The sequence below is a fragment of the Sapajus apella genome, unplaced genomic scaffold (genome assembly GCF_009761245.1).
Source record: "Sapajus apella isolate SASKATOON/1434 unplaced genomic scaffold, GSC_monkey_1.0 scaffold37, whole genome shotgun sequence".
NCBI classification, from domain to species: Eukaryota; Metazoa; Chordata; class Mammalia; order Primates; family Cebidae; genus Sapajus; species Sapajus apella.
In genome coordinates, this window is record NW_022436977.1 from 5982182 (window position 1) to 6002552 (window position 20371).

Genomic DNA, 20371 nt, shown 5'->3' on the forward strand with positions numbered 1-20371 from the left:
AAGAAAGAAAGAAAGAAAGAAAGAAAAAGAAAAAATGAAAGAAAAAATTCTAGAATGAAAACGTAGAAAAGTAATTCCTCTGTAAAGTCAATAATGTTCCCGAATTTGTCACTTTGGAACAATACATCATCACGATGCATTTACTTTTTAAAAGACTCTATCCTTATATATGGCATTAATTCTCCATTCTTTTCAATTCAATTCAAGGAACTTGGCACACCTACTGTGTGCTGAGCACCAGGCATACCTTCAGGGAGCTCAGCTGCAGCAAGAAAAACTAAAGGATGGTAAGTGCATTGTCCAGGTCCACCCAATAAACATGCCTCACACAAGCACGGAGCAGAAGCTGGCCACCTTGAAAAAGCGATGTCCCAAGTCCTCATTTATTTTGTCAAAGATATGGCCTATCTTTAAAAAATCTCCCTTTCCAAGACAGCTTGGAATAGGGACTTCTGTGGGAACCTCAATGTGCTGTATAATGGTGTTTACGCAAAGGTGATGACAACCAACCCCTGGGACACCTAAGCACCCCTGACAGGCCAGGGTTGCCAGGAACAACCAGGAAAGAAACAGCTCTCCACTTTCCTCCTTCTCCAACTCTTCCTAGATTGGGAAGGATTTGGAAATGAGGAAATGTAATTTCAAATCACCTAGAGAAAGGCCCACCTACAGCAGAGCAGAGAATTATAAGGTAATATTCTCCTATGGGGCTTTTTACCACAGTTCCAGCCTTATATGTCAAATTGCCTTCTTGGCATTACCAACATTTGATGGAAATTTCTCCCTCCAATATGCAGGAAGTCCTGTCAGCACTATCTCCAAAATCAATCCAGAATCCATCCATTTCTCTCCATCTCCACTGTGCCATGCCTCTCCCTGAACTTTGAGGTAGCCCCCTAATTTGTTTCCCTGCTTCAATTCTTGCTCCCCTAAAATCCTTCTCCACGAGGTAGCCAGCGTGATCTTTTTCAAACATAAATCAGTCTATAGCCACAAGAGGCAAGGGCCTTTATCTGCGTTTTATTCGCTAATGCAGCCCCAGCACCAAGAATGTGAATAGATTATTGAAATTCCTTGGCTGAACACTAAATAATGGCTTCCCATGTCCAGACTCCAAACTTCTTATCACAGCCTTCAAGTCTCATGAGCTGCCCTTCCCCCAGCTAACAACACTCCAGCCACTGGTCCTCTTTCTGCTCCTTAAATGTGTCATGCCTCTTCCTGCTTATAGCGTTGGGACCTGCACTTCCCTCACTCTAGAGTGGTCTCCCTGGGTATCTCCTCCCTCAACACTACCCCCTTGGCTTGGCTGGCCCCATATGTTATGCCAGTCTTAGTTCATATGTCACCTTACTCCCTTACCATTCTTTCTTTTCTTTTTCTTTTTTTTTGAGATAGAGTCTTGCTCTGTCACCCAGGCTGGAGTGCAGTGGTACAATCTCAGCTCACTGCAACCTCTGCCTCCCGGGTTCCAGCAATTCTCCTGCCTCAGCCTCCTGAGTAGCTGAGATTACAGGTGCATGCGCCACCATGCCCAGCTAATTTTTGTATTTTTAAATAGAGATAGGGTTTCACTATGTTAGTCAGGTTGTTCTAGAACTCCTGACCTCGTGATCCACCCATCTCGGCCTCCCAAAGTGCTGAGATTACAGGCATGAGTCACAGTGCTGCAATCTCTGCCTCCTGGGTTCGAGTGATTCTCCTGCCTCACTCTCCCGAGTAGCTGGGACTAACCGGCGTGCACCACCACACCCAGCTAATTTTTGTTTTTTAGTAGAGACATGGTTTCACAATATAGGTCAGGTTGGCCTTGAACTCCTGACCATATGATCCACCCGCCTTGGCTTCCCAAAGTGCTGGGATTATAAGGGTGAGCCACCATGTCCGGCCACCATCCTTTCTAAGACAGCCCCACAGTCACTCTCCATCACATTCTTTCATCAGAGCCGTTGACATCAGCTAACATCACCTTGGTTACTTAGCAGTGACTGCTCTACAACCCACTAGAATGTGCCGGAGGACTAAGATCAGAGGCCTTGTGTGCTTGGGCCATTACTGCAGCCCCAGTGCCTCTAACAATGCCTAGGTATTAGTGGGTAGCTGAGTGACATATCAATTAATTTAGCTCCATGTTCTAGGATCTCATCTTCAGAGTTGAAGGCTTAGAGATATCTCTAGCGGTCCATCCTGTCTTTGGTTTAAGCTGTTATCAGTCCTTTAACATTTGAGATGTTATCAATCTCTGATGCCCAGACACAGTCAGGTCCTCAAAGAGGACTCAGATAAGCTAAAATATACTGGAGACAGAGCAGACACCAGAACACTAATTAATTAATTTACACTGGAAAACCTCTGTCAACCGAACTGAACAAATATTCAAATTCCATTCAATTCAGTGTCTTCTCCCCCAGAATCAAGTCACACGACAAGCCAAATCTAATGGGTAGAATGAAAACAAAATGAATTTGGATGATAATCACCAAAGTCCCTCCACTGATATACCTGTTTCAGTAGAACCAGATCACAGAGCTGCAGGCTGAAATTCCCTTCTTAAGTAAAATGCATGAAATCCAGTAGCCAAAACTCTCCCCTCATTGGCAGTACTGGAAGCACACCGAACCAAGGTCCTGTATGTCAGGCCAACTACATGTTAACATCACTGTCAACGTCTCTGCTTTGCCATGTTAATAAAGCCCAATGCTGCAGTCATCACTCAAGTTCAGAAACTCCAGTAATTCATTTGCAAATTATTAAACTAGCAAACTATGTGTGATATATTCAATTAGATGAGGGCTTGATACAGTTTCCCATAACCCAACTAGGCCAAAGCCAACATTCCAAGCCAGAAGGACATTATGAAGTTGAGCACATGGGAACTAGAAGTAGGTCTGCAGACTCTAACCAGGCAGGTAGCAGAACCCACTGCATGATTTCCAAAGGCCAGAGACACAGTTAAAGCTATAAAAAGACATGGGGGTCCAAGCTACTTTCCCCAGCCATCAAACTGGCATGGAAGAGAAAGCTTACCACCAATAAATGTGCATGGACTACTCACCAGGGCTCGGTTTCCAGAGATTGATAATGACTTAAACACAGTATGGATAATCCAGACATGTGTAATTAATAGTTGACTCTATTACTTCCTCTAAATTTATAATGGTGGTGATAATTTGTGGAAAGTTTCTGAGGAATAAATAATTGATAAGCTTCTCCACAAGGCAAACTGCTAACAGAGACTGTGGATGGAGACATATTAAAACAATAAATTATTCCATTAAACATTTATCAAGCACTTACTGTGTACTAGCATACCTCAAGCACTTACTGTATACTGGTATACCAGAGTCATCTGTTTTGACATTGGAATCTGCTGAAAGAATATGAGCAATAATTACAGGGTCCTGGAAGGGGCAAGGAGACCCAGAGCCTTTGATTATGAAACATTTATTGAGCTCCTACTATGTCTTAGGTGCTAAAAATAGAAACATTAAGACTCCGTTCTAGCTCTTGAGGATCACATAGGATAATGGTTTCACAATATAGTTTACTTTTTTTCTGAACTGTGTTCAGAACCACATAATAGAAAATCATAAAGACAGCCAGGCACAGTGGCTCACACCTATAATAATTCCAGCACTTTGGGAGGCTGAGGTGGGCGGATAGCCTGAGGTTGGGAGTTCAAGACCAGCCTGACCAACATGGAGAAACCCTGTCTCTACCAAAAATAGAAAATTACCCGGGCATGGTGGCTCATGCCTGTAATCTCAGCTACTCTGGAGGCTGAGGCAGGAAAATTGCTTGAACCTGGGAGGTGGAGGTTGTGGTGAGCAGAGATCGTGCCATTGCACTCCACCCTGAGCAACAAGAGCAAAACTACGTTTCAAAAAAAAAAAAAAAAAAGAAAGAAAATCATAATTTGACTAGTTCTATCAGGGTCCAAGAGTAAGCTTCACATCTTAAGAAGGGCTTCACCATTACTTTTGTAATATAAAATCACCTGCAGGGATGATTCTCACAAATCAAATAAACCAGTAAAATTTTACTGAGTGAACTGAAAAACAGCTATAAAACAGCAATAATAATAATAAAAATCCAGACAATTTACAGAAGATATCCATCAAGAATCTATAAATAAAAAATATACCTTTCATATCATTGAAATACAATTTAAATATCTTAAAAAGCAATTTAAATATCTGCTTTCAAACTGATACTACAAGTATATTGGGGTTTGTTTTTGTTTTTGTTTGAGTCAGAATTTTACTTTGCCTCCCAGGCTGAAGGGCAGTGGCGCAATCTCACCTCATTGTAACCTCCGCCTCCTAGGTTCAAGTGATTCTCCTGCCTCAGCCTCCCTAGTAGCGGGGATTGTAGTGCCCACAACCACACCTGGCTAATTTTTGTGTTTAAAAACACACAAAAAAATCACCATTTTGGCCAGGCTGGTCTCGAACTCCTGACCTGGTGATCTGCAAACCTCAGCCTCCCAAAGTGCTGGGATTATAGGTATGAGTCACCACTCCCAGCCAAGTATCCGTTTTATTTTATACCAACTCTCCAATTTTTATTTTTATTTATTTATTTATTTATTTTTGAGACGGAGTCTTTCTCTGTTGCCCAGGCTGCAGTCCAGTGTCATGATCCCAGGTCACTGCAACCTCTGCCTCCCAGGTTCAAGCAATTCTCCTACCTCAGCCTCCCAAGTAGCTGGGACTACAGGCACGTGCCCCCATGCCCAACTAATTCTGTATTTTTAGTGGAGATGAGTTTTCACCATGTTGGCCAGGTCTCTTACTCCTGACCTCAAGTGATCCACCCACTTCAGCCTCCCAAAGTGCTGGGATTATGGTGCCTGGCCCCAATTTTTATATTACTTACTAATATAATATATTACTTACTAATACTAAAAGAATTCCTTTTAGTATGTTTTAAAATTTTTACCCTACATCATTATGGACTGAATGTTTGTGTCCTCCAAAAATTCATATATTGGCCAAGGGTGGTAGCTCATGCCTGTAATCCCAGCACTTTGGGAGACCAAGGAGGGAGGATCACTTGAGCCCAGGAGGGTGAGGCTACAGTGAGCCATGATCACACCACTGCATTCCAGCCAGAGTGACAGAGCAAGATCCAGCCTACAAAAAAAAAAATTGTATGTTAAAACCCTGACCCTTCATGAGATGGTATTAGGAGGCAGGGCCTATGGGAGGTGATTAGATCATGCGAGCAGAATCTTCATGAATGAGATTAGTACCCTTAAAGGAAGAGCTTGCTTCTGCTCTCTGCTCTCCACCCAGTAAGGATACAAAAAGACAGCCATCTACAATTCAGAAAGCAGGGTCTCATCAGACACTGGATCAACCAGCACCTTGATCTTGGATTTCTTAGTCTCCAGCATCATGAGAAAGAAATTTCTGTTGTTTAAGCTACACAGTCTATGGTAATTTGTCATAGCAGCCTTAACTTAGACCATCATGATTTCATTTTAATGAAGTTTGGCTATAAGACAGCAATTCTGATCTGTCATCAAGCATCCTAATATGTTTAGGTAGACATGCTTAGGCTCGTAATACATGTAAATCAATATAAATAGTGTTTCATATTGGAGTCTCAAATTTCTAAACTTCCTTGTTGTTACTTTGTCATCATATATAGTTACTATCAGTTGTAAAAAAAGTAAACACTCAAATACAAACTAAATTTTTTGCCAAATTTAGATTTTACTCAGTTTTCCCTGTCTATCATGGAAATCATCACTTGCAAAATTGCACACTCCAAAAATATATGTAAATATAAAAGGCTGCTGTCTGGTTAAGGCAAGAATAACCATTACATAAAACATGTTTCTGATGTTGGGAAAACAGCAAAATTGAAATTACTTTCTCACTGCATTGTAAATTGTTCAAAAATCATCTTAAAGAAACATGTTTAGGCTGGGCGCAGTGGCTCACGCCTGTAATCCCGGCACTTTGGGAGGCTTAGGTGGGCAGATCACCTGAGGTTTGGAGTTTAAGACCTGCCTGACCAACATGAAGAAACCCCGTCTCTACTAAAAATACAAAAAAAGTAGCATGTGCCATAATCCTAGCTACTCAGGAGGCTGAGGCAGGAGAATCGCTTGAACCCGGGATGCAGAGGTTGCAGTGAGCCGAGATTCCACCACTGCACCCCAGCCTGGGTGACAGAGGGAGGCTCTGTCTCAAAAATTACAAATGAAAATAAATAAAATAAAATGGTTCTGGTCACTGGAGTAGCACATGGCAGCTACCAAATAGGAAATTATTCCCTGGATCCCACAGTTGCAGCTAAAACACTATCACCTCTTACACTGACAGAAAAATTAAGACCAGAGTTTCCTTTTTTTTTTTTTTAAACTCAGGGTTTCACCATGTTGGTCAAGCTGGTCTTGAACTCCCGACCTCAGGTAATCCACCCACCTTGGCCTCCAAAGTGCTTGGATTACAGGCGTGAGCCATCACATCTGGCCCAAGACCAGAGTTTCCTAAGGGTAGAGTTACACTGTGCTTTTACCTGGAGGGGACAGTAATGCCAGAATAGACTGACTCCTATCTCTAGTCTTCCCCCACCCCCTTAAGCAAAGGGAACAGAGCTGAGTTCCCACAGGGAAGTGCTGAGTATTGTAAGAATGGGGAAGTAACACCATTTTCTAATATGAAGCATGGGGGAAGTTTGTATTTTTTGTGACATATCTTAGCCCCCTCTTATCTGCAGGGGTAAGCTCCAGGACTTCCAGTGGATGTCTGAAACTGCAAATAATACCAAACCCTACATATACTATGTTTGTTTGATCTGATAATCAAGACATCAATTGATAGCATATATAGTGTGGACAAAGGAGTGATTCATATCCCACCCAAGCTGGGCGGTGAGAGATGTCATCACCCTACTCAGAACGGCACACAATTTAAAACTTATGAATTGTTGGCCAGGCAAGATGGCTTCATGCCTATAATCTCACCACTTTGGGAGGCCAAGGCAGGCAGATCACGAGGTCAGGAGTTCAAGACCAGCCAGACTAACATGGTGAAATCCTGTCTTCACTAAAAATACAAAAAATTAGCCGGGCATGGTGGCAGGCACCTGTAATCCCAGCTACTCAGGAGGCTGAGGCAGGAGAATCATTTGAACGTGGGAGGCAGAGGTTGCAGTGAGTGGAGACCATGCCACTGTACTTCAGCCTGAGCAACAGAGCAAGACTCCACCTCAAAAAAAAAAAAAAAATACAAAAATTAGCTGAGCATGGTGGCAGGCACCTTGGTAGGCTGAGACAGGAGAATCGCTTGAACCTGGGAGATGGAGGTTGCAGTGAGCCAAGACTGCGCCATTGGACTCCAGCCTGGGTGATAAGAGTGCAACTCCATCTCAAAAAGATAAAATAATTAAAAACTTATGAATTGTTTATTTATAGAATTTTCCATTTAATGTTTCCAGATCATGGTCGGCCACAGGTAACCGAAATTGCAGAGAGTGAAGCCACAGATAAGGGGCCCACTGTACTTCTTCGCCAGTGGTTGAGCAGATGGGAGCCTGAGAATTCTTACTGATCCCCATCACTTTGATTTTACCTGTCTTTAGATTTGGGCACAGCAGATTTATCAGTCTCGTGATGGATCTGAAATCCCTTGCAAAACTGTGATGTTCAAGTTGGGGCTCTTTGGTTTTGTACAGTTGTCAACTTAGGGTTGCTTAGTTTTCAGCCTTTAGGATAAAACTGCCTCGGCACCCAAAATGAAAACTGAAAAGATCATTCTTAATATAGATACCAGTGTCCAAACACAAGTAAATTACTTACAGCAGTTTTACAAACTTTCTACATTCCTCTGAGGTCATTATACTTCTTTAGTTGCAAGTAATTGACCTGACTAACTTACGGAGGTAAATGGAATTTATCGGACAACACAGCAAGACTCCTGTCTCTGCAAAAAATAAAATAATAAACTGGGCATGGTGGCCTGTCCCTGTAGTCTTAGCTCCTGAGGAGGCTGAGGTGGGAAAATCAGCTGAGCCCAGGAGTTAGAGGCTGCAGTAAGCTATGATCATACCACTGCACACTCCAGCCCGTATGACAGCCGTACCCTGTCTCCAGAAAAATAAAAAAAAAAGGAATAGGGGAAAGGTGTGCACAATGAACAGGGAAGCTGAGTTATGCAGGTTGAGAAGAAGATACAAAGGGAATTTCCTGAGGTCCAAGCAGCAGGAACTACTAGCCAGTATCCTGCAGGCAAAGCGGCTGCAAGGAAGGTACTATGGCCATTTCCAGCCTTTGAATCAGCCTGCTTAGGCTTTTGTTTTGGTTTTGTTTTGTTTGGTTTGGGTTTTTAAGGTAGCAGCAGCCTTGACCTCCCAGGTTCAAGGAATCCTCCCCTCTCAGCCTCCCAAAGTGCTGGGATCACAGGTGTGAGTCACCACACCCAGCACAGCCTCCTCAGGTTTTAAATTCCAGGAAGGGAGGGTCCTGGTGCTCTGGCCTGAGTTATGGGCCTCAACCCCTAAAAAGGGGATAAGGCAACCTAATTATTAGCCATCCCTTTGTATTCAATGAAAGACAGGTAAATCCAAAAAGAAATCAAATTGCTATGTCCAAAAGAAAGCAAAAAGGATACCGTCAGTCACCAAAGCAACAAATATCCATTGTACTTTCTTACTAACAAATACACAGTCATTTTGTTTAAACATTGTAAGAAGTATACACTAGAACTCTTAGAACCCTGAAGACTAATGCACTTCAATTAGGATATAATTCTGAGTGAATCTTTGTCCTTGGTAAACATACATGAAATCTCAAAGAACAGTGAAATCTGATAACCATGTATATAGGCCAGAGCCAAGAGGCACAAGCTTGGTGAGAATTATCAAAAAAAGGGCAGGTACAGGCTCGTGCCTATAATCCCAGCACTTTGGGAGGCAGAGGCAGGAGCTCAAGACCACCCTGGGCAACACAGCACAGCAAGACCTCATCTCTACAAAAAATAAAAATAAGAAAAATTAGCTGGGCATGGTAGCACATGTCTGCAGTTCCAGCTACTCAGAGGCTGAAGCTGGAGGATCACTTGAACCCAGGAGGTCAAGGCATCAGTGAGTTATGACGATTGCACCACTACACTCCAGCCTGGGTGACAAAGATTTTGTTTCTCTAAAAAAACAAACATGAATTATGCAAACAGTACTCATAAAGGAGCTGGAATACCTATGCTGATATCAGACAAAACAGACTTTAAGATAAGAAATATTACAAGAGACACACAGAGACCTTTTATGGCAAAAGGGTCAATACATTAGGCAGATATATGCAATTATAAATGTATATGAGCCTAACGACAGTGCCCAAACACATGAAGCAAAAACTGACAAAACTGGAAGAAGAAACCAACAATTCAGCAATAAGAGTTGGATATTTCAATAACTAATAGAACAAGATAGAAAATCAGTAAGAATACAGAAGGCCACCAAACAAGTCTCAAAAATTTTAAAGAGATAAAAAATACACAAAGTATGTTCTCAGCCAGGTGTGGTGACTCATGCCTGTAATCCTACCACTTTGGGAAGCTGAGGCAGGAGGATCACTTGAGCCCAGAAGTTCAAGACCAGCCTGGGCAACATGGCAAAACCTCATCTCCACAAAAAAATTAGCTGGGTATGGTGGCATGCACATGTAGTTCCAGCTACTCAGAAGGCTGAGGTGGAAGGATCATTTGAGCCCACAAGGTTGAGGCTGCAGTGAGCTGTGATCGAGCCACTCCACTTCAAGCCTAGGCAACAGAAGAAAACCCTGTCTCAAAAAAAAAAAAAAAAAAAAAAGGATGTTCTCCATGCCCAACCAAAAATGGTAAAATTTGTATAGAATGACAAAAGATCCTGAATAGCCAAAGCAACTCTGAGCAAAAAGAACAAAGCCATGGTGAGGCACGGTGGCTCATGCCTGTAATCCCAGTACTTTGGGAGGCCAAGGCAGGTAGATCACCTGAGGTCAGAAGTTCGAGACCAGCGTAGCCAACAAGGCGAAACCCCATCTCTGTTGAAAATACAACAATTAGCCAGGCCTGATGATGTGTTCCGGTAAGCCCAGCTACTGGGGAGGCTCAGGTCAGAGGAACACTTGAACCTGGGAGGCAGAGGTTGCAGTGAGCCAAGATCACGACACTGCACTCCAGCCTGAGCAAGAATGAGACTCTATCTAAAAAAAATAAAATAAAATAAAATAAAAAAGAACAAAGCCAGAGGCATCATACTCTACCAGACCTCAAAATATACTACATAGCTATAGTAACCAAAACAGCATGGTACTGGCATTAAAACAAACACATAGAACAATGGAACAGAAAAGAGATAGCACGGGGAGAAATGCCAGATATAGGTGATGGGGAGGAAGGCAGCAAATCACACTGCCACATGTGTACTTATGCAACAATCTTGCATGTTCTTCACATGTACCCCAAAACCTAAAATGCAACAAAAAAATAAAAATTAAAAAAAAAAGTGCAAAGGACACACATGAGTTGGCATAATTGAAATGAATGATGCTTAAGGCTGGTGCTGGCAGAGTGAGACCTTGTCCTACCTCCCCTCTAGTGGGAGCCACACAGTGACGAATTTCATGGGGGAGGCATTTCACAATAAAAGTCCTAAAAGCTTTTTTTTAAAAAAAAAAAAAAAGAAAAGAGAACCCAGAAATTAATCCACGTATCTACAGCTAACTGATTTTGGACAAAGGTGTCAAGAACATTCGTTGGGGAAAAAAACAAATCTTCAATAAATGGTGCTGGGAAAACCGGATATCCATATGTAGAAGAAGTCAACTAGGCTGCACCTCTCACCCAATACAAAAATAAACTCCAAATGGACCAAAGACCTAAATGTAAGGTCCAATATGATAAAATTGTATATAGAAGAAAACATAGGGAAAACACTTCAGGATATTGGTCTAGGAAAAGATTTTATTAATAAGACCTCAAAAGCACAGACAACAAAAGCAAAAATAAATAAATGGATTATATCAAACAAAAAGGATTCTGCACAGTAGAGGAAACAATCAACAAAATAAAAAGACAACCTACAGAATGGGAGAAAATACCTGCAAACTACTCATCTAGTAGGGGATTAATATCCAGAAGACAGAAGGAACTCAAACATCTCGACAGCCAAAAGCAACACAATTTTTTAAATGGGTAAATGATTTGAACAGATATTTCTCAAAAGAAGACATACAAATGGCAAACAAATATATGAAAAAGGCCCAATATCACTAATCATCAGGGAAATGCATATCAAAATCCCGATGAGGTATCATTTCACTCCAGTTATAACGGCTATTACCAAAACACAAAAAGTATCAAATGCTGGCAAAAATGCAGAGAAAAGGGAGCTCTTATACACTGTTGGCGGGAATATAAACTAGTACAGCCACTATGGAGAAAAGCATGGGGGTTCCTCAAAAAAATTATAAATAGAATTACCATATGATCCAGCAATCCCACTACTGGGAATTTATCCAAAGGAAAGGAAATCAGTATATTGAAGAGACATCTGCACCCCCATGTTTATTGCAGCACTGTTCATAATAGCCAAGATATGGACTCAAACCTGGATGTCCAATAATGGATGAATGGATAAAGACAATGTGGTGTATATACACAACAGAATACTATCAACCATAAAAAAGAACAAAATTCTGTCTTTTGCAGCAACACGGATAGAACAGCAGGACATTATGTTATGTGAAATAAGCCAGGAACAGAAAGTTAAACACTGCATGTTCTTACTCATATGTGAAAGCTAAAAAAAGTTGATCTCAAAGAAGCAGAAATTAGAATACAGAATACTAGAGCATGAGAAGGGTAGGGGGAAGGGAAGGAACTACAGCAATTTGTTAAAGGACACAAAATTACCTTGATCTGGTCACTGCACATTACATGTATTGAAACGTCACTATGTACCCCATGTATATATATAATTACTGTCAATTTTAAAAAATTTTTATTAAAAACAGAAACAAAAAATCTGACAAATTAACAAAACCAAGACTTGCTTCCTTGAACAATCAGACACAGTATTAAGATGGCAGTTCTGCCCAAATAGATCTATACATTATTTCTTTTTATTATCATTAATATTTGTAGAGAAAGATAAAGTCTCACTGTGTTACTCAGGCTGGTCTCAAATTCCTGGGCTCAAGTGATTCTCCTACCTCTGCCTCCCAAAGTGTTGGGATTACAGGTGTGAGCCATTGCACTCAGCCTTTTAAAAATCTATACATGCAAAGCAATCTGTATAAAAGTTACTTTTTAATATAAATTGTTAAGCTAATCCTAAAATTTAAATGATTATGCAAAGGACAAAGACTAGCCAAAACCACTTTTTTTTTTGTATTGTATAATTTTATTTCTATTTTAAAAGTAAAGTATATACAAAATTCTATATGTATTTCATATATATATATGAATCATGTTCATACGAGTAGAGATAAATGTCTTAATGTGAATGGATGATTCACATGATCACTTAATGGAGTTAAATGTGGCAAAGCAGAAATGTATCAGTTCTTTATACCAAAACCACTTTTTAAAAAGAACAAAGTTGGAGAACTTACACTACCTTATTTCAAAAATACACTCTAAAACTAGAAATCAAGACAATGTGGTACTGACATAAAAAAAATCATACAGATCAGTGGAAAACAGAAATAAACCCTTATATTTTATGGTCAGTTGATTTTCAACAAAACAACAAATGGGAAAAGGATAGATTTTCCAAGGATGGCAAGAAGAAAAAAAAATAATAACTTAGACCCTTACCTCATACCATATACAAAAATTACCTCAAAACGGTTCACAGACCTAAGAGTATAAACTGAGAATCTTGAATTAAACACAGGAGAAAATCTTTGTGATCTTGAGTTAGTCAGCAAATAGTTGTAAAGACACACCAAAAGAACAAACCATAAAAGAAAAAAATTAATGCTGGATTTCATTAAAACTAAAAATGTTCACACTTCAAAAGACACTATTAAAAAAATGAAAATAGAAACCACAGAATAGGAGAAAATATTTGTAAATCAATATCTGATAAGGGACTTGTCTCTAAACTACATAAAAACTTGCATAAGTTCTCAATAATATGACAAATAATCCAATGCAAAAATGAATTCTGATACATGCTACATTATAGAGGACCTTGAAAACATTACGCTAAGTAAAAACGACAGACACAAAAGGACAAATTATTGTATGATTCCACTTGTATGAACTAGCTAGAATAAGCAAATTCATAAGGACTGAAAATACAATAGAGGTCACCAGGAGCTGAGGGGAAAGAGGAGTGGGGAGTTACTTTTTAATGGGAACAAAGTTTCAGTTTGAAATGATGGAAGCCTTTTGGAAATAGACAGTAATGATTGCCCAACATTGTGAATGTACTTAATATCACTACATTATATACTTAAAATGGTCAAAATGGTAACTTTTTCCAACAATGAAGAAAATACAATTTAAAAAAATGGGTAGAAGACTTACATAGACACTTCACCAACGAAGACACACAAATGATCAGTAAGCATAAGAAAAGGTGTTTGAGATCGTTAGTCATTAGGAAAGTACAAATTAAAACCACAATGAGATACCACTACACATCCACTAGAATGACTGTAATAAAAACAGATAATGCCAAGTATTGCTGAGGCAGTAGAGAAACTGGAACTTTCACACATTGCTTGCGGGATTGTAAAATGTTATAGCCACTTTAGAAAATTATTTGGCTATGTTTTAAAAAGTTAAACATAAGCTCACTATAAAATCCAGCAACTCTACCCCTAGTAATTTACCCAACAGAAATAAAGACATATTTTCATATCAAAGACCTGTCACAGTGTTCACAGCAGCTTTACTCATAAAAGCTAAGAACTGGAAACAATCCAAATGCCCATCAGTTCATGAATGGATAAACAGAATGTGATATATCCAGAAAACAGAATATCACTCAGACATAAAAAGGAATATGATACATGTAGGATATGTCTGAACCCCAAAAAGATTATGCTAAATGAGAGAACTTACACTACCTTATTTCAAAAATGTACTCAAAACTTTTTCTCACATCTGTAATCCTGGCACTTTGGGAGGCTGAGGCAGACAGATCACTTGAGCCCAGGAGTTCAATCAAACCCCACCTAGGCAACATAGTAAGACTCTGTCTCTACAAACAATGCTACATTATGGATGGATCTTGTAGTATTAAAAATACAAAAATCAGCTGGGCATGATGATGTGTACCTATAGTCCCAGCTACTTGGGAGGCCCATGTAGGAGGATCAGTTGAGCCTGGAAGGTCGAGGCTTTAGTGACCAATGATGGTATCACTGCATTCAAAACAAAAAAAGAAAAAAGAAAAGAAGCCAGATGCAAAAGACTTCATATTGTAGGATTCTATTTATATGAAATGTCTGGAAAAGACCAATTTCTAGACATACAAAGTAGATGAGTGGTTGCCCGGGGCTGGGGTGGAAGTAGAAATTGACAGCAAACAGACTTATGTGCATTTTGGGAAGGTGATAGCGCTGTCCTAAAATTGAATTGTGTTGAGGTTGCACAATTTTATAAAGTTACTAAAAATCATTTAATTGTACACTTTTCATGGCTTTTACATAATATCTCAATAAAGCCATTAAAATAAATAAGTGAATACAAATCTGACAATGGAAAAAAAAAGAAATGAGGTCCAATTTTAGGAAGCATAATTCAGATATAATCACCATGTCAGGAAACAGAAGTTTTCCTCAATCTAGCCATATATCTATTATTCATATATTTAATAATTACATGTGAAAGATATGAACATTGTGTAGTGAGGGAAACCCAAGCCCTAAGTGATCTGAAGCTTTCTGAACTAAACTATGTGGTCCCTGTGCTTGCTCAATAAATAGCAATAAATTTACCAATTCTAAAAATAAATAATATCGGCCTTTTACTGGTCTCATTTCAAAGAAAACTACAGTAGTGAAAAGGGGAGTCTGAGAAGCAATTCAAATACCTAAATTGTTTGAGTAAAAAACTGTATAACATATAATCATTATGACCTAGAACCATTTAATCTGAAGCAACAAAAGCTGACCTTAGTAATTGACTTAATAGCTGTCTTCAAAGACATGAAAGATTTTACAGTGAAACTATTTGATTAGTTTTTTCCTCTCTTCATTAAGAGCCAAATGAAATAAAGTGATTTAATAATCAGCAAGGTAACTTTAGATTAAATAAAACACTGACAGTAACTGTTATCAAACACTGGAATAAATTTAATTAGGATATTTCTGCAAGCTGTCTCCTTGGCGATCATTAAGAATAGACAAGACAGACAGCTTTGTTCTAAATGCATTACTGCCTGGAAGGTAGGAATTAGACCTGGGTGACCTCCTGACATGGAGCAATTTTGTGGAAAGGGACGTAGGCCACCTGACTTTCGCACACCTTACCTCAATATCCCGATTAAGTTGCTTCACTATGGCAGTTATGTTTCTGATATGCTCCTCCAAGAAAAGCCTGGCCAAGCGGTCACCTCCCCCTTTGTTTTGCATTTTCTGCAAACTGTTGACAATGTCATCTTTAATCCGAAAGGCGTGCTCTACAAGGGCAGCAGTGGTTTTCTCATGGCAGAGGATCCTGTCTTCCAGTTGCTCCACGAGGCTTACAGATGAGTATGGTGCCATGGTCAGGGACTGGCTGTGTCGGGGCATGGTTCTCACTCTCCTACAGAAGAGAACCATGAGGGTTGTTAATTGGGAAAAAATAATTTTTAAAGCCAAATTCAGGCCAGGCACGGTGGCTCACACCTGTAATGCCAGCACTTTGGGAGGCAAAGGTGGGTGGATCACCTGAGATCAGGAGTTCGAGACCAGCCTCACCAACATGGAGAAACCCCATCTCTACTAAAAATACAAAATTAGCCAGGTATCGTGGCTCACGCCTGTAAACCCAGCTACTCAGGAGGCTGAGGCAGGAGAATTGCTTGAACCGGGGAGGCAGAGTTTGCAGTGAGCCAAGATCACACCATTGCACTCCAGCCTAGACAACAAGAGTTCTGTCACCCCTCACCAAAAAAAGCCAGATTTAAAACTTCCCAGAGAAGTGTGGAAATACAAATTATCTATACCTACAAGCTAAATAGGGTTTGAGGCAGGATTTCTGCCTAAAAGAGTTTTCTTCATGAGCTAGGAAAGATCTTTAAATAATCATGCCCACAGACTTAACTGTGCTAGAAGTGGTCTCCATGGCTTCCAAGAGCAGGAGGCTGGCACAATTGGGCACACAGATATGTCTCCCCAATATGATGTATGTTATAAATATCAAGTTAATTAACAACGTCTCTGACATGCTCTCCTCCTCCTCCCTCTCTGAAACAGTGGTTACAAACTCAGTGCCTACATGGGTCAGGCAGGCGACACAAATGAGTGAAGCATACTACAAATGAGGCAATAGGGAGTGTTGGGGACTTTGCAGAACTAGAAAGAGCATTTCTCAGCTAAAGGGAGCCACAGTTCTGCTCCAACCATGAGTAACCATCAGGGATTTCAGGTCCCTTTTTCAAGATCATCTGATATTTCAAGAAGAGCTAGCAAATCCAGACTTGTATGTGAAATTGCCTGATTTTAAAATGTTAATGATTCATTTAAAAAGTATTTAAGGCCAGTGCAGGGGTTCACATCTGTAATCCCAACACTTTGGGTGGCTGAGGCGGGAGGATCACTTGAGCCCAGGAGTTCAAGATCAGCCAGGGCAACACAGCAAGACTCTGTTTCTACAAAAAACTATTTAAAAATTAGCTGGGCATGGTGGCACATACCTACAGTCCCAGCTACTCAGGAGACTAGATGGAAGACCACCCAAGCCCAGGAGGTCAAGGCTGCATGGAGCTGTGACTGTGCCACTGCACTCCAGCCTGGGCAACAGAGAGACCCTGTCTCCAAAAAAAGTATTTAAGAACATGCAGGCCAAGCAATGTACTTTCATGAGCCAATTTTGGCTCACAGGCCCCTACTCTGCAACTTGTGATTTAAACAACTTAACAGGGATGTTAGCCTCAAGCCCCCAGAGTTATATTTTACTCTCAATAAGAAATTCAACCCTACTATAAGACTACTGTGAAATTTCTACTTCTTAGGATCACTGAGTGGTCTACAGTATCCTATAAATTGAAAATTAGAGGACACAATAGTGTTTCTCTTGCCCTTGAACAAAACCATTCTTGGATAATGCAACAGCCCAAGCTTTCATTTACAACTATCACACCCACGAGCAGCCCCCATGGGATGAGTGGAAAGGAAAAGTATACCTTAGATGCATATTTTCCATATATTATACCTTTCCTTGGTGACACGAGAAGGAAATATAGTGCTCCGTTGGGCCATTTTCTTTTTAATAATTCACATCTGTTGAAAAAATAAGCAATAAATTATGTAACAGTTTATATCTAGAACATAACCTCAAAAGCTTATTATTAAGTTGCTAAGTAGATCATAAACTATGTTGAAACACTGATCAGTTACATTACTAAATGCCTGATATCTTATATATGAAATAAACAGCATATGTTACCAAATAAGAAAAAAAGCAATCAAGCAAAATCAAAGCACCTCTGAAATTAATACTGCTAAGCCTTGCTAGAGAGATCAACAAGGACTGTGAAATGGAGTTTCCTGAAGTTTCCTCACTCTAAGTCTGCATCTCAGGCTTGAGAAACCACTTTAACAGAAAGTAGAGAGTCTTTAACGGTCTTATTCAATCTTACACTTCTCTGTAGAAATTTGCAGGAAACTATCTCAGTAAATGTGGTCTCAGAAAATTTTTACTACTAATTCCATGGTAGATGAAGAGCACTTATTTCTAAAATTAATCTCAAATAAAACAGCACATGATCAATGTGATCTGATTTGTCAGAACATCTCTATCCACCAAGGGAATGAGAATCATATTCTTCATTAGAACTTTAAAACTTAAGATAAAATCATTCATATTTCATCTTGCACAGAAGGAACATTTGGTCATCACAACTCATTAGAAATGTGAAAAACACTAGAGGATGTTTAAAATATTTCATTATTTAGGTTCCTCAACACTGCCATCAATTGCCTTAAAACAATGAATGCCTACTAACCATGATCTGATTCCATAATTAATTCTCACTGAGATGCTGGATTCATAAAGCATTTCTGATTCAAATCACTGTTTTGGCATTATGTCTCTAGTGTTTTATTTTTGGAGTTTCAAAATGTGAACATTTCGCTTTCTTAGACAAAGAATTTTAAACAAATTACATTTATGGAAAAAAAAGTCATTCATGCCAAACAAGCTATGGTTCCCAAAGAGTTCTTCAGTGTCAAAGAGAAGAACTTCTGCCATGTAGACTACAGCGGCCCTCCCTTATCTACAGGGGATACATTCCAAGACCCCTAGTGGATGCCTGAAACCGAACCCTATATATACTTTTATATACATATATATATATATATATACACCCATGATTAAGTTTAATTTATAAATTAGGCACAGAACTCTTGCAGTTTGGGGCCATTATGAAGTAAAATAAGGGTTGCTTGGTCACAAGCACTGCAATACCCCAATAGTCAATCTGATAACAGAGATGGCTATTAAGTGACTCACAGGGCCAGGTATATTCGGCCTGGATATGCTGGACGAGGGAATGATTTCCGTTCTGGGCAGGAGGGAGCAAGATAGCACAAGATTTCGTCACATGACCCAGAACAGCACACAATTTAAAACTTATGAATTGTTTATTTCCAGAATGTTTAATTTAATAGCTTTGACCATGGTTGACCTTGGATAAAATGGAAAGTAAAAACATCGATAAGGGGGTACTACCGTAAGTAAAATTAGGACAGTGTGGGAAATGCTGTTATTTAGACTCATAGAATCTTGACAATTTTAAAGTTGTATGACAGCTCAGTTGATATATTAATCTACAGAATAGCCTAACTTAAGAAACCTGTTTTTGGCTTCTATTAGGTAACTAAGTAACCTAGGAAAAACAAAAATCCCTTCCCTCAGGAAAAGTCATCTAAACTAACCAGAAAACAATGGGCTGTGGCTCATGCCTGTAATCCCAGCACTTGGGGAGGCCAAAGTTGGCCAACTGCTTGAGCTCAGGAGTTCCAACCCAGGCGTTCGAGGCCAGCTGGGCAACATGGCGAAACCCCATCTCTACAAAACATACCAAAATTAGCCAAGCGTATTGATGCGCTCCTGTAGTTCCAGCTACTCTGGAGGCTACTCAGGAGGATCACCTGAGCCTGGGGAGGCTGAAGCTGCATGATAGTGCCACTGCACTCCAGCCTGGGCAACAGAGGAGACCCTGTCTCAAAAACAAACAAACAAAAACAAAAGCAATGGGTTAAGTGGCTAACCCTATGAACAAAAACACAACATGGGGAGGGAAAACAGGAGAGGGGTCAATTTTTCCTGGGTAGCAGCTAGGTCAGGAAGTATTGATGGGAATGAGAAGGCTTTCCCAAAGTGCGGGATGGAGAGATTATTCCACACCTTCTCTCCAGCACTCCAGCACTTCCTTTCTTCTGAACACACTCTGGCCTGCCTAACCTGTTCTTCCAGCCTCATATTTGGCCACTCCCTACCACATTCACCTGCTCCAGTCACCCTGAATCCCCTCCCCCTGCCACCCCACCCACCAGCATCCTTGGATATGTCCTCCTCTCTCCTGCCATCACTGCCGCTGTGCATGTGCTCCATGGGAAATGCCCTTCCCACCCCTGACCACCTAGAAAACTCACGCACTCTTTAAGAGCCCACTAGACCTTCCAATCTATAAAATGACTCTCTCTTTTGTATTTCTCCAGCTCTTTATCTGTTTATATACTATTTATTATGTTCTATTCTTTATTTTTTTTGAGACGGAGTCTCACTCTGTCACCCAAGCTGGAGCGCAGTGGCACAATCTCGGCTCACTGCAACCTCCACCTCCGTGGTTCAAGCAATTCCCCTGCCTCACAGCATCCTGAGTAGCTGGGATTACAGGCACACACCACCACGCCTGGTTAATTTTTTGTATTTTAGTACAGACGGGGTTTCATCATGTTGGCCAGGATGCTCCCAATCTCCTGACCTCATGATCCACCCGCCTCAGCCTCCCAAAGTGCTGGGATTACAAGCATGAGCCACCACGCCTGGCTAATTTTTTGTCTTCTTTAGTAGAGACAGGGTTCCACCATGTTGGCCAGACTGGTCTCAAACTCCTGACCTCAGGCAATCTGCTCGTCTCGGCCTCCCAAAGTGCTGGAATTACAGGTGTGAGCCACCTTGCCCAGCCGCTCTATTCTTTTTAGTTGTTTAAT

The 20371-nt window shown here is 40.4% G+C and overlaps 1 protein-coding gene across 2 annotated transcripts in view; it reads right to left on the minus strand.

The window, feature by feature from the left end:
* FAM81A (family with sequence similarity 81 member A) overlaps positions 1–20371 on the minus strand; it is an 84942-nt gene that overhangs the window by 47135 nt on the left and 17436 nt on the right. The window contains exons 2-3 of one of the 2 annotated variants that reach the window (XM_032297292.1): positions 17338–17434; positions 15482–15755 (exon numbers count right to left, since the gene is read on the minus strand). In XM_032297292.1, the coding sequence (XP_032153183.1) occupies positions 15482–15755; positions 17338–17357 (294 nt within the window). In that variant the 5' untranslated portion in view covers positions 17358–17434. The remainder of the gene's footprint in view (positions 1–15481; positions 15756–17337; positions 17435–20371) is intronic. The other variant, XM_032297291.1, reaches the window with a different exon arrangement.